This window comes from Sorex fumeus, unplaced genomic scaffold (assembly GCF_029834395.1).
Source record: "Sorex fumeus unplaced genomic scaffold, SorFum_2.1 ptg000021l, whole genome shotgun sequence".
NCBI classification, from domain to species: Eukaryota; Metazoa; Chordata; class Mammalia; order Eulipotyphla; family Soricidae; genus Sorex; species Sorex fumeus.
In genome coordinates, this window is record NW_026606078.1 from 6,268,696 (window position 1) to 6,283,058 (window position 14,363).

The 14,363-nt window shown below is 44.1% G+C and overlaps 1 protein-coding gene across 1 annotated transcript in view; it reads right to left on the reverse strand.

The window, feature by feature from the left end:
- Positions 1-3,930: 3,930 nt before the first annotated feature.
- NID1 (nidogen 1) overlaps positions 3,931-14,363 on the reverse strand; it is a 99,805-nt gene continuing 89,372 nt past the window's right edge. Inside the window, exons 16-20 of the mRNA XM_056113643.1 lie at positions 12,957-13,128; positions 10,517-10,674; positions 8,651-8,774; positions 7,901-8,013; positions 3,931-6,086 (exon numbers count right to left, since the gene is read on the reverse strand). Of these exons, the coding sequence (XP_055969618.1) occupies positions 5,965-6,086; positions 7,901-8,013; positions 8,651-8,774; positions 10,517-10,674; positions 12,957-13,128 (689 nt within the window). The 3' untranslated portion in view covers positions 3,931-5,964. The remainder of the gene's footprint in view (positions 6,087-7,900; positions 8,014-8,650; positions 8,775-10,516; positions 10,675-12,956; positions 13,129-14,363) is intronic.

Consider the following 14,363-nt stretch of genomic DNA (forward strand, 5'->3'; position numbering starts at 1 on the left):
GCATTCAGACAGGTAGCGAGTGAAGGGCCGAGCCAGTGTATTGATGAGTACTGACGGCAGGTTCTTCAGGTGTTCAGGTCTGACCTTGTCTGGGCCGGGTGCTGTTTGTTTCTTTACCGACGAAATGGCTTGTCGGATTTCGGAAGGGAGAACGTTGGGAACGACATATCCATCCTGTGGAATTTGGCAAGTGGACATGGCTATCGAAGAGATTTGAGTAGAAGTCATGGATAATCTTCTCCATTGCCATTCTGGAGGATGTGGTGGATCCATCAGGACGTCGGAGGGCAGTCATCTTGGTCTTATAGTTGGCGAAGGACAGGCGGGCGTTACGAATACTTTTCCCGGCTTCTGCCACATCTACCAGTACTTCTGCTCTTCTCTTTTTGAGGTCTTCCTTGATCGCATCTCTGCACTGCTTTTCGAGCTCGGACGTTAGCTTGCGGTTGCCTGAGGCATGCGCCAAACCACGCTGGCGAATTAGCTCAAGAGTTTTCGAAGATAGGCGATTTTTTGTGGTTATCTCTCTCTTGGCGTTCCTCGCACATTCATGGAGGTGCTGAACCAGTCGATTGTATTCCTCGTCAATGTTGTCAACAATGGCATCTTCCCATGTTGCCGCAATAGTACAAAGAGTTCCCAGTTGGTGGTCATTCTGGGAGTTCTCTTTTTGAACTTTGCAGCCCTTTCTCCCCGCTCTGTGAAGTAGAATTTTGCACGAAGGAGACGGTGGTCCGATCCCGTTCGAAATTTTGGGACAACAGCGACATCGGTCAGGCAAAACCGTCGATTGAATATGATGTGGTCTATTTCGTTGTGGAATCGTCCACCGGGAGACTCCCATGTCCATCGTTTAGATTCTGCCTTCTGGAACTGTGAGTTACCATGAATGGTCTTGGTCGACATGATGAACTCAGACAGTCTCTCACCCTGTTCGTTCCATTCTAGGCCATGGGTCCCGATGTGAAGTTCTTCAGCTGATCTTCTCGGTCCTATCTTGGCATTAAAATCACCCACAATGATCTTGTAGAAGGTGTGGTCTTCTTTATAGAACTTCTCTAGCTCCATGTAGAACTTCTCGATTTCTCTTTCATCATAATGAGATGTTGGTGCGTAGACAACGAAGATAGAAACTGCAGGCAGTGAGCCACATCTATTCAAATGTAAACGTCCGATTCGGGTTGTTAGGCATTCGAATGAATCAATGCTCTTGGCCAAGTTTGTGTCAACACGCCTCCAACACCTCTTTTATCGCATGTTCCGAGGAACAATTCTTCTCCAGTGTCGAAAACGGCATGGTGAGATTCGTGTCTTCTTGTCTCGGTCAGACCAATGATGTCGTACTTGATCATTCACGCTTGTACCATCAGGTCCTCGATGGATGCATCTGATGCTAGTGTACGTGCATTGAAAGTACAGATGATCATTTTTGTCTTCCTTCGTAGTGGCAGCCTAGGTCGGCCTTGAGATTTTGTCGGCCTCTCCTTTCTCATCCTTCTCAGTGCTGCCATGTCGGTGAAGCCTTCAGGGTCAGGTGAATGAGACCAGTTGTAGTTACTGGTTTTGGCATATCGAATACACAACGGATAGCTTGCCAGGCTCTTCCGTGTGGGCAGAATACTCTCGGTAGCTTGCCAGTCTTTCCGAGAGGGATAGAGGCTTTTGGGGTGACCTCTAATCACCCTTGTAGGTGTTACCATATTTGAACCCTATCAAATATGGTACGACAATTCCAGAAGATGGGTATTTAGTGTCTTATGATGGGCGGCTCCGCGGGTCCGGAATGCGTCCTGGAGTGTGGCGACGGCTGGGTAGTGGAAGTAGTGTCCATGTCAACATCAATACTATCTATTCCTTTATTTTTAGAGCAGATGAGTGATATCATCTTTATAATCCCAAATTTTGGAGAACAAGGTTCTTATTACCTATGGTGGTTCTAGCAAGCATAGGAGCTTAGACAGATGCCTCTGCATGGTGAGGGGCTGGATGCTGGTAGCTACTAAGTATAAGCTTAAATGGACCAAAACCTACTACCCTCTCTTATGTCCTCTTTGCTGGATGCTGCAGCTGTTTTAAGAGACTAGTGTTTTCCAAAGTGAATGGTACTTACTTTCAGGGGGTGCTGGAACAATCTAGAGAGGGTAATACCAGCCTGTTTTTTGGCTAAATAAATTTCTGGAGAGGCACTGAGAATCTTTTTTTCTGAAAGAGGCAGAAGTTGGAGAACCTCTGCACTAACCCAGAGTTCCAAATAGTTCACTCAAGAAGCTTCAAGTTTCTTTTGTATTTATTAAGTTATCGTGATACTTGTTTGTGGAATATAAAATAACAGAATGGGAGACTAACACCCAAGAATAGTAGAGATAAGGACCAGGAGGATTGCTCCACAGCTTGGAAGCTGGCCTCACATGCTGGGGGAAAAGGCAGCTCAGCTAGAGAAGGGACCACCAAGTAAAGGATGCTTGGAGGACCCGCTCAGGATGGGAGATGTATAGTAAAGGTAGACTATAGACCGAACATGATGGCCACTTAATGCCTGTATTGCAAACCACAACACCCAAAGGGAGAAAGAGAGTAAAAGGGAATGTGTCTGACACAGAGGTGGGGTGGGGGGAAGGGATACTGGGAACATTGGTGGTGGAGAATGGGCACTGGTGGAAGGATGGGTACTTGATTATTGTTTGACTGAAACGTAAGCACGAAAGTTTGTAATCTGTAACTGTACAGTGATTCATTTTTTTTAAAAAAGTTACTGCAATAGATTTTGGGGGCCACATCTGGCAATACTCAGGGTTTACTACTGGCTCTGCACTCAGGGATCTCTCCTAGCAGAGCTCTAGGAACCATATGGGGTCCCAGGGATCAAACTTAGGTCAGTCGTATGCAAAGCAAATGCCCTACCAGCTGTACTATCTTTTTTGCACCTTCAATATCTTCTGGCAAATGATTTCCTACGGTTTCTAATTCCACCATTTCCCTGAACTCACCTTAAGGTAACTAGATTTTAAGACCAGAATAATGGGCCAGGGTGATAGTACAGTGGGTAGGTCATTTGCCTTGCAGGCAGCTCACCTGAGTTCGATTACTGGCATCTCATGTGGTCCCCTGAACACTGCCAGGAGTAATTCCTGAGTGCAGAGACAGAAATAAGCCCTGAGCATCACCAGGTATGACCCAAAAAGAAAAAAAAAAGACCAGAATGAAACACTGGAAGTTGCACTCTTATTCAAAAGCTATTTCAGTCCCCTTCAAAAAACTCACAATTCACAGGCTTAATTGATTCAACCAGCCATGCCACTGCTGGTGTCATTTCAGTTAGGCAATAACTGTAACTTCTCTATAACCACAGCGGGAGTCTCTCACTCCTGCAACTTCTGAGTTCATTCTGAACTCCCTTGAACAATCCATTATTATCCTATCCAGGGGCCAGCGGCATGAATGGCACTGCTCACTGCAGCTTAGGACAGACCATGGGACTGACCCCTTAGCTAGTATTGACAGTTTATTCTGTTCACCTTCAGGACAGAATCAGGAGAATATTTTCTGCAGCTGAAACACAATTTTTTAAAATAAAAAAATGGCCACAAAGACCATTTTGGTGTGGGAGCTATGATAAAATTAGTTTTCGTGGGGGTTTCTAAGGTGCTCAGGAGGTCCTGGGGCCTCTCTCTGAGATTCTCAGTCAGCTGCGCTGGTGGTTCAATATGAGGCCAGAGGATGTGGTGCCTCATATTGAACCACCAGGGATATATCGTGCCAGGGATTAGCTGGGTCATCCTGTCAGTGCTCAGGGAATCTCTAGAGTATACCCTGTGGTGCCAGGATCAAGCTGGAGTCAGTCCGATGCAGGCCTTCACCCTTGTAATGATAGAATTATTTTGTTTGGTTGGTTTTGTTTTGGGGGACCAAAACCAGCAATTTACCATTAGGCTATAGTCAGGCTTACTATGGATACCTTTCCAGGATGGATCAAGTCTTGATCCAGGATGGATCAAGTCTCCTGACATTAAATCTTTTCATTCATACAAAGATTTTCAACAAAAGGTTTTTTTTTATTTTCTGCATTATTATTTATACAGCTGTAAACTCAGGATTCATCCAAAATGTATATAAGTCTGGGGAACAGTTAATAAGCACCTTTAATGGTTTCCACAGCTTAAGAGTTCACCACTAGAACACTTTAGAATTAATGTAATAAAATGAATAGTTAAAAATTAAACAAACTTATGATGAACATTTGATATAGAGGGATTGATACATGTTGGTAAATATAAAAAAGAAAAGTGAAACTTATTTATGGGATTTGTCTATATAAAAATGATGTGTTCCCCCAATTCTGTGATTTCTGGGGATATATATCCATCTCTTAAGTAGCCTCTAATTATTCAAGGTGTGTGTGTGTGTGTGTGTGTGTGTGTGTGTGTGTGTGTGTGGTGTAAAAGAGATAAGGAGAGAGATCTTTTCCTTAAAGACAAACAGCCAAATTCTTCTATGTGCTTACATCCTTAAATATAATTGTTCTTTGGCAAAATGTTCCATTTTATCTTTGGATTTATCTAAGGGTTTTCCTAATTGATCTTGTGAAATCCTCCTCTACCCTTTCCTCTTGGATTTACATTTTTGCTTTTTAGCAACTGTTGCTAAAAATACCTTTTACTGAATATTTTCTACTCTCTTACCCAAATTTTTACTGAACCAAACACCTTGTGCTCAGCTTTCAAACCAATGTTTCTATTGCTTTAGGACTCCGGGAAGCAATTAATCAAAAGCACTAACACTAACTACTCATATAGTCCTGAGATGTTTTCCAGATAAACATAGAAACATAAACATGAAGTGTGGCAATGGGTACTTTAATTACACAACGAACCATAAAGGGTCTGGCACACTAGTATAAACATTCAGTTTGGCCCTTGTGAACTATATCTTTGGATGAGAATACAGCAAGCAAGGGCCATGAATAAAGGAAGAGACAATGGAGAGGTGAGCTCATGGAGGATTGTAGATTGGCCCTCCTGAGTGAAGGCCAGATGAGAGATTGGGGGAGGGCTCTTATCACTGGTACCATCTCCAGCTATGCCTCAAATGCATTTTTCCGAGGAGGCTGCACATCAGTGCCAGAAGTGGGGCCCAAGAGACCAGAAGCTGGGATTTAGCTGCTTTGGAAAAAGAGGAATAATACAGCAATCTTTGGATAATTTAAGGCACATCAAAGAATCACCATCTTCAAACATCTGATTGTACACCATCAAATTCTGAACACTAGACACTCCTTCGATTTAACCTTATGCTACTACTGGAATCTCAACAACTTCTCTGGGAAAGGCTGCTCATTTTCACACACCAAATTCTCATATATTTCTAGATTAGGATGGTTTTAATCAAAAACAAGGCATACTCACTATTATGAAAGCCTTGGGGCAGGATAGAGTTGGTATAGAAGTTGGGGGCTAAAGCTAGAAATATATAGGAAGAAATCAGAGCACCAAGAAAAAAATTATGGGAGGGCCTAATCCCTCCTTTATTCACAGGCTCACGTTGGTGGCCCTGGCTGGTAGCTGAGGAGCTCACAGGGTGATTCAGAGTGAAGCTGAGCTCCTGAGGCCATGAGGAAGGAGGCAGCTCAGGCTTAGGGGAGGTTCTGCTCACCACTGGGTTGCTAAAGTTGGACGAAGGTGCCAGAACACTCACATAGGCATATAATCCTTACTCTAGGTGGTATAAGATTGTCTGAAGTTTGCGTTAGGGATTTTTTGTCTTTTGTAGGGATAGAGGCGTTCCCATTTCAGAAGTTCATAAAATATGCTTTGGGGAACAGTGAGGGGAAAATCGTTGGTGTTCAGACTGGGATGAATCTGAACCTGGTGGCCACTCTGCCACCAGAACAGACCGTTTTTTAGTCTGAACCCTTTCAAGTAGGGTGTTGCAGTGAAAATACATGGAGAGGGAACAAGGCACTCGTCTTCACTTCCGCTCAATACAGTCGACTCCCAGCGTGTTGTCAGGGCAGCGGCAGGTCCTACTTCCTGGGGTGGCCAAGCAGAGATGGGTGCAGCCGCCATTGTTCACAGAGCAGTAATTGTGACCTGGAAAAAGGAGAAATCAGCTCCACAGGCTGCTCAACAGTAATCAACAACCATACAGAGCCACGCAACAGTCAACAAATCAAATGGCCCTCTGATGAGCTCACTTCCAGCTTTCCATGACACCAAGCTCCATGGATTTTCCAAGGAAGACAGGGAAGGACATAGCTCATCTGACTACTGGCTGTTTTTTCATACTTGTATAAGAACTTACCAGACGGGCAAAAACACTGATTTTTTTTTTTTTCATTATTAAATAGAATTTATTTTTAAAGTTGTAGATTTACAATTTTTTGTGCTTTGGTTTCAATTATACAATGATCAGATACCCATCCCTCCACCAGTGCCCATTTTCCACCACCATGGATAATATCCCTCCCACCCCCATCCCCCCATCCCCCCGTCTCTGTGGCAGGGCAATCCCCTGTGTTCTCTCTCTCCTTTTGGGTGTTGTGGTCTGCAAAAGAGGCATTGAGTGGCAAACATGTTCAGTCCATAGTCTACTTTCGACATGCATCTCCCCTCCTGGGAGGATCCTCCAAACATCCTTTATTTGGTGCTCCCTTCTCTATCTGAATAGCCCTTTCCTCTAGGATACCCGGCTGGCCTCTAAGTTATGGAGTAATCCTCCTGGTGCTGATCTCAGCTATTCTTGGGTATTAATCTCATACTTTAAAACACTGATTCTTGGTTTGGGAGCTACACAAATATCAACTCCGAATATAATATGGAGTTGGAACTTCAGAATATGAAGTAGTCTGTATCTAACTTGCCCACTTAACCATATACTTGACTGAAGGACAGCATGGAAGCTAAGAAGAAAAGCAAGCTTGGGGCCATGTCTGGAGGAGGAAATAGCAGAGAACCCAGAGGCAGGCTGCTAGGCTGCCTGTTGGTACTGCCCCTTAGGCTACAGGACATGAGCCAGAAGCTTCAGTGTCTTTACTTAATTTGGTTTTTGTGTCATACGCAGATGTACTCAGGGCTTTCTCCTGGCTCTGCATTCAGGGATCACTCTTAGTAGGATTCAGGGGACCATATGGGTGACAGGGACTGAACTCAGGTCAGCTGCCTGCAAGGCAAGTGCCCTACCTGCTGTACCATCTCTCCAGTCCCCAATGTGTTCTTATTTCTAAAATCTTATAAAGTTGCTAAGAAGGTTAAGTGACCTAATAAATACTAAGTATTCATGAGTTCATTATGAAGTGCTCGGAGTAAGATAAGTGCCACATAAGTGTTTTCTATAATTTTTATTGTTATTTCTGTTAAATCAAACAGATGGACAGTTAGAGGGGCAGAGACCCTAACACGAATCTCTGTACATCTAGATCAGTGCACGAGTCAATCCTTTTCCTCACTCTTGTCCACTTTCCCCTTCATTCTCTATTGTTTTCTATGGATTTATCTAGCTCACCCACAAAATTATGAAGCGCCTATGTCTCACCTGCCATGTAATCAGGACCACCAGAGGCTGTAATATGACATCTGAGCATGAACCCTGAGCCTCAGAATGCTCTGATTCTTTTTTTAAATTTTCTTTTAATTTTTTTAATTGAGGTACTGTAATTTACAGTACCTCAAAGTTATTCATAGCCCATATTTACAATCAGCCATGATCAAATTTTATGTGCACAATTCTCCCAACATTAACCCAACACCAGTATCAGAGGCCACTCCAGCCTGGGCTCTGGGACCATATGGGGTACCAGGGACTGTACCTGGATCAGTCACATTGCAAGGTAAATGCTGTAACCACTGTCTATCGCTCTGGCTCCAGGATGCCCTGATTATTAAACTGACAAAGAACAGTGAGTTACCTTGGGGACACTGAGACAGGGCAGTAGTGATGCCATATAGCCGGGTCTGCTTGTGAGGGTGGAAGGTATCCATCTCTTTAGAAATAGCAAGATCTACAGCAACCACAGAATTCCTGCAGAACACGAAAGGTTAGAAGATCAAAATACATCTGATGTGTCTACAAGGCAATCCCTTTTAAAAACTGGGGGAAACTGAGGACATAAACCAAAACACTGGTCTTTTTCTAGACATCCCTTTCTCCTTTTGGGCTTGGTGTCTTAGATTAAGCAGTTCTTTGGTGTCTTAGAAAAGAACAAAGAGTAAATAACTCCCCTCCCATTCGACATTTTAAACTGAGAAATCAGCTTGTTGCACAGATGCTCTCAGTAGCTTTTTTGATCGAACCCCTCCTTTTTGCAGGAAGGAGTTGTGGGACCATCACAACTGAAGAACAGTAATGAAATAGGGTCTTGGAGACCAATCACCAGGTGACCCTGCGCCAGCTCCTGGAGAAGGAACAGACATGTTCAGGGATTCAAGAAATCCGCCCAATTTCAGAGCATCCCGGTGACAAACAGGACCTGCTGGGACAAAAGGAGCCTTGGCTCCTCTTCTTCACCCTCCGCATCTGCCCCCTGACACCAGGAGAGAGAGGCAAAGGGAGGATTTCTGCTGGCTGGATGGTCAAAGCCATAGGCCAGCTAGGAAGAGCCTGGCTTCCCAGAAACAGAGGGGGTGACCCCCAGCCTGGCACGCAGCAGCTGACGTACGTCTTCCAGTCTGTGTAATAGAGATTCTTCCCGAAGCCCGTCACCGCGAAAGGATACTGGAGCCCTTCAAGAACCCTGCGTCTGCTGTGCTGACCCGGCTTCAGGCATTCAGCCCGGTTGGTGCCTACATGGAGCAAAAACAAGTCGTTCATTGTTCATACTAGAAATGGACCCTTTGTATGAAAAATAAAAAAGGAAAGTAATGAGGGCAAGGGTGGGAGAAATTCAGTGTCACAACGGCCAATCCTAGAGAGCCCACAAGACAGCTCTTGAATACAGAAAAGTTGTCTCTTCAGTCTCTCTAGCTTCTCATTGGCCACACCCTTCTCGCCTCGGGCTCGTTATATCGAGGAGTTGTAAGCTGGAGCTGAGGGAATGCACCTGTTCTCCCCCACCCCTATTTCTGGAGAAGCTGGGGACTTCAAAGAACTGTGCCATTGGCGAGCAACTATTCCAATCCCTCCAGCCAGTACCTCTTCCTGAAGCCAGAGCTCTTGAGAACTGCATAACTGTGCCCCAGCCTGAGCAGCTGTGCACAGTCACATGTGTATGCTTGTATTCTGAGGATTAATGCCTGTGTTGTCATGTAACTGCACACTTCCCTCATGCTCCCCAAGTGCGTGATGCTGTCCCTGACTCCCCCAGAGCACCTCACATTTAAGAGTCTGTAACTGATCAGGTACTCAACAGAGATCTAATGGATGGTTGATGCTCCTCCCTGATACAGCATCCTGCCCTTGTCAAAAGACACCCCAAGTCTGCTGATGCGGAGGGATACTATCAGGGCTATATTACTTTATCTTCCTTGACTCTAAGTTCTGTCTAAGGCCTTGGGGTAAAAAAAAGCTACAGTAATGTAAAGAACAGCTTAACAGATACCAGGATATGGACAGACATAAAGGGGGTCAGAACATTTTTTTTCTTTAAGGGTCAGGTGGTAATTATTTTAGGCTTTGTGGACCAAAAAAAATGAGTCCATTCCACAACACCCAAAAGGAGAGAGAGAACAAAAGGGAATGCCCTGCCACAGAGACAGGGTGGGATGGGGGGATGGGGGTGGGAGGGATACTGGGATCCGTGGTGGTGGGAAATGGGCACTGGTGGAGGGATGGGTATTTGATCATTGTATAATCGAAACCCAAGCACAAAAATTTGTAAGTCTACAACTATCCCTCATGGTGTTTCACTAATAAAAATTTTAAAAAAATGAGTCCATTACATAGGTACTAGTACTTCATAATTTTATACTGTAGTATTTCAAAAGTGTAAAAACCAAGGCTGGAGATGTAGCTTAAGTATACAGTCCATGATTGGCCTGGGCGAGGCCCTGGGTTCAATCCCAGACATTGCCACATATGGGCTTGTTGGTCCCTGTGCCCAACAACTCTGGGAATAGCCCCCACAGCACTGAAACAAAATTTAAAACATCAAAACTATTTTGAGCAGGTTATACCAAAAACATGGGGATTGGGTTTGGCCTAAGTCCTGGATTTTGCTGACCTAGAGAGAAGATTGAGAAGATTAAGATGTTGGGAACTCTCCCCAGAGAGCAAGTCTAGAGGAGGAATTCATTTCACAACAAAGACGTGGAGCTACTTTGGTGTTGTGTTCAGGGATCACTCCTTGGCAGGGCTGGGGGGGTCCTTGGTGGTACCAGGAATCGAACCTGAGTTGACCACACAGAAGGCAAAGTGCCATGGCTGGGTCATGAGCAGCTATACTTGTGACGGTAAAAGACAAAACCAAACACAGTTATCTTAGGCCTTCTTCTCCAGAACAGATCCTCTGGGCTGGATGACAGTGGGGAACCATAGTGGCTGGGTAAAAGTGAAAACAACTCAGAGTTCCCAGCCTGGAGCAGCTCACCTGCATCCACCCAGCAGAGCTGAGATGAAAAGGCATCGAAGGTCAGCCCGTTGGGCAAGCCCAGGTCATCCTGCACAAGAATCCTCCGGTTCGTACCATCCATATAGGAAGTTTCAATTTTGGGGCTATCTCTGTTCCAATCTGTCCAATAAAGGTTCCTGGAGGAAGAGAAGGTAAAAGAGAAATAATGAATACGCATAAGGAAATGCTATTGGGGGCACAGAGCTTATAAGTGGTGCTCAGAGGGGTCTGTGGCAACTCCTGGCAATACTTAGCCAATCAAGACAGCAGTTAAATACAAGGGCCTGAGGATGTAGCTGCAAAAGTAGTGAGAGACTTGGGGTTATCTGGGCCACCCTACAAATGCTTGAGGTTCTTCACTGATGCTTGAGGGTCCATGGAGTGACGGGGTTGAACTGGTGCGAGCAATATGCAAGGCATGTTCCCTAACCCCTGTACTAACTACCTGTCCCCAAGTCAGTAATATTTTAAATAATAATTTAAAAAAGGAACAAAACACTTAATGTCCCCATGGTGAGAAGCAACAATTTCCACAAATTTTCTTCTACGGGAATTTTTTTTTAATTGAATCACTGTGAGATACAGTTACACACTTATAAACGTTCATGATTATGTTTCAGTCATGCAGTGATCGATCGAGTAGCCATCCTTCCAACAGTGTCCATTCTCTACCACCAATGGAAGTATTTTTAATCATTATGTTAGACATTTAGGGGTAACAAGCAATATAGAATAAATTATTGTGGGTGTGCTACAGGGGCAGGCATGAGGGGTGGTTGAAAAAATAGAGACAATGGTGAAGGGAAGGTGACAGTGGTGGTGGGATTGGTTATTATTGAATGCCTGTAATAAATCATTATGAACAACTTTGTAAATCACGGTGTTTAAATGAAGTGTGTGTGTGTGTGTGTGTGTGTGCGTGTGTGTGTGTGGGGGGATAAAAGAACACCCTGGTTCCATCTCAGGCACTGCTTATGGTCCCCAAGTACTATCACCAGGAGTGATCCCTAAGCACAGAGTCAAGAGTAAACAATGAGCACCACTGGATATGCACCAAAACTACACCAAACACTGGAGAAGAACTGAGGAAGAAAACACTAGCAGATGAGGTAATAACAAATGATTAAAAAGGAGATGATAAGCAACATCTTCCTTTGCAAAGACACTGGGATGTGGTTCTTCACTTGAATTTTGTTCTGCTATTACTAATGAATTAACTTTCCTTAAATGTAGCACTGTAACACTGTCCTCCCGTTCATCAATTTGCTCGAGCAGGCCCAGTAACGTCTCCATTTTGAGACTTGTTGTTACTGTGTTTGGCATACTGAATACGTCACAGGTAGCTTGCCAAGCTTTGCCGAGTGGGCGAGATACTCTCGGTAGCTTGCTGGGCTCTCCGAGAGAGGTGAAGATGGCCGGGCTGGCTGCACACAAGGCAAATGCCCTACTGCTGTGCTATCGAAGTCACATATCTCAAAGAAGCTTAATAAAGTAAGACATCATAACTCACAGACCATGATTAACACAAACCAGAGGAATCCCCACATGCTGTTAGCCTGCAGGGGCAAGGCACAGAGGTGTAGAAGAGGCCATGGCTAGACTTTGTGTGAGGAATGGGTCAAGTGGCCATAGGAGAAATGGTCGCCAGAGGTCTGGAAAAGAGCTTCAAGGTCTTTGAAAAGCCCAGAGTTTAATCCTGGCACCATTTCCCATCCCCTTCCCCTACCCCAGCACTGCTGGTGTGGGCCTTGTATCCCTTGAGCACTTAACTTGTATCCCTTGAGCACTTAACTGGCTCGGTTGGCTGTTTACCACCTAGAGTATTTATCACCTAGAGTGGCTTCTGAGCTCATTGAGCATTGCTTGGGTGGACATCACACCCAGCCCCACTGTCAAAAAAAATGTGGCCTTAAAAGGAAGGAATCAAAGTGTCAAAGAGCCAAGAGCCTGTTATATTAGGCTGCAGGAAGAGAGTGATGCATGACCGGCTGGCAAATCTCACAGAAAGATGACTCCATGATGGTCATGCTGGGGTGGCCCTGAAGGACCCCAGGCATACATTTGTATCATTTTGGAGATCTGGGAGTTTTATGCCACCTAGTTATTCTCTGGGGTTAATAAAACAATGAGTGATGATTCATAATCAACCCAACTGGAAAGACTCAATTATAGACCTGTTAGCTTACAAATTTCTGGGTAAAAGATCTGAAAGCAAAATACGATATGAAGTCCATGATCACCAAAGGCTGTAATTAATGCCTTGGCATTTCACCAGAATATCTATAAACTAAGATCAACTCATGCTCCTATACTCAAGCCTTTCAGGAGAGCAGTGCTGGAGTTGAAGTCGAACAGAGTATTTCCAAACAGACAGAAGCAAATAGAAGAGATGCACATAATCACAGTCACACAAAATTACCCTCCTACAGAATCTGTCACAATGCCTCTGGGATTCACCAGACCAGTCTCAAACAGTATCCGGCGCTGGGAACCATCCAGTTTTGCCACTTCTATTCGATCCAGGTTAGAATCTGTCCAGAAGATGTTGCGGCCAAGATGGTCTATTGCAAGACCTTCAGGGCTTCCAAGATCTAGAAGTAAACAAAGAGCACTTTAGATTTTTAAAGCTGGCAAGATTTTTTTCCTAAAATTAATTAATGTGAAATGCTTATTGTTTATAAGTAGCCCTTATAAATGATTAACCTGTTATTTCAAAGTAACCATAGAAAATTAATGTGAAATTTTTTGTATATGCAATCCTTTAAGTGAGAAATTTAAAAAATGCCACTCACTCATTTATTCCCTTGATGGACATCTACCCTGAGCAAAACTTTGGGAACCAGGACTAATAATGGTATGGATACTATGGTATCCTGCCTCTTGGGAGCCGACAGCCAATCACAATCCACATGACTTCCACAGATAAGAATCAGCACATTGTATAAAGGAAGAACAGCAATGGCTTGAGGTGAACTGTGTATAGTTTGTATGGATGGACACTCTGGGGGAGGGGCCAGCAATGATGTCAGGCTTTCTAGGTTAATGAGCTTAGTGTTTATACCACAAAGAGAAGTACATGAAGATTTTAAGACAGGGAATGAAAACAAGACCTGCCATTATTTGTTAAATACTGAAGTGAAATGGCTGTTTCAGAGAAATAACATAGTAAAAAGAATAATGGCATTCTTGACTTTTCTACAAGTAACAGGAATGCATTAGAAGAGTGTTTAATGATTTCAAATTAAAACTTACAGGAGTCTTTGTTATTGTTTTGGGGTGGTGAGGTGGTGTTTGTTGGTTTGGTGCTTGGGGATAGCTCTTTGTGGTGTTGCGGGGGCAGGTGATGCCAGGATTGAACCTGGGGTTTTTACATGCAAAGCATGGACTCCAGTCCACTGAAATATCTCTTCAGCCCTTTACTGATTCAAATGAAGGGTTGAAACAGGGTGAGCTGACTACAGTGTGAACTTCTAAGTGCCACTTAGCTGAATCAGTGTTCAAAATCGCAGTGACTTCCTGCCTATATAATCAAAAGAAAAATAACCCTTTGGGCTAGAGAGATAATACTGAGGTAAGGCATCTGCCTCACACATGGCAATGCTGGATTAATCCCTGGCACTGCATATGGTCACCCGAGCACCACCAGGAGTGTTCCTTGAGCATAGCTAGGTGTGGCCCCCAAACCAAAAGAAAAACCAAACTAAAAACCCAAAAAATGACCCTCTAATTTTATTAATATCACTTAGGATTCTTTCCCAGCTACTGGTTAGAGGACAGGTCATTTCATTTGGGTGGAAACATAGGCAAAAAGGGGAAAGACCAAAGA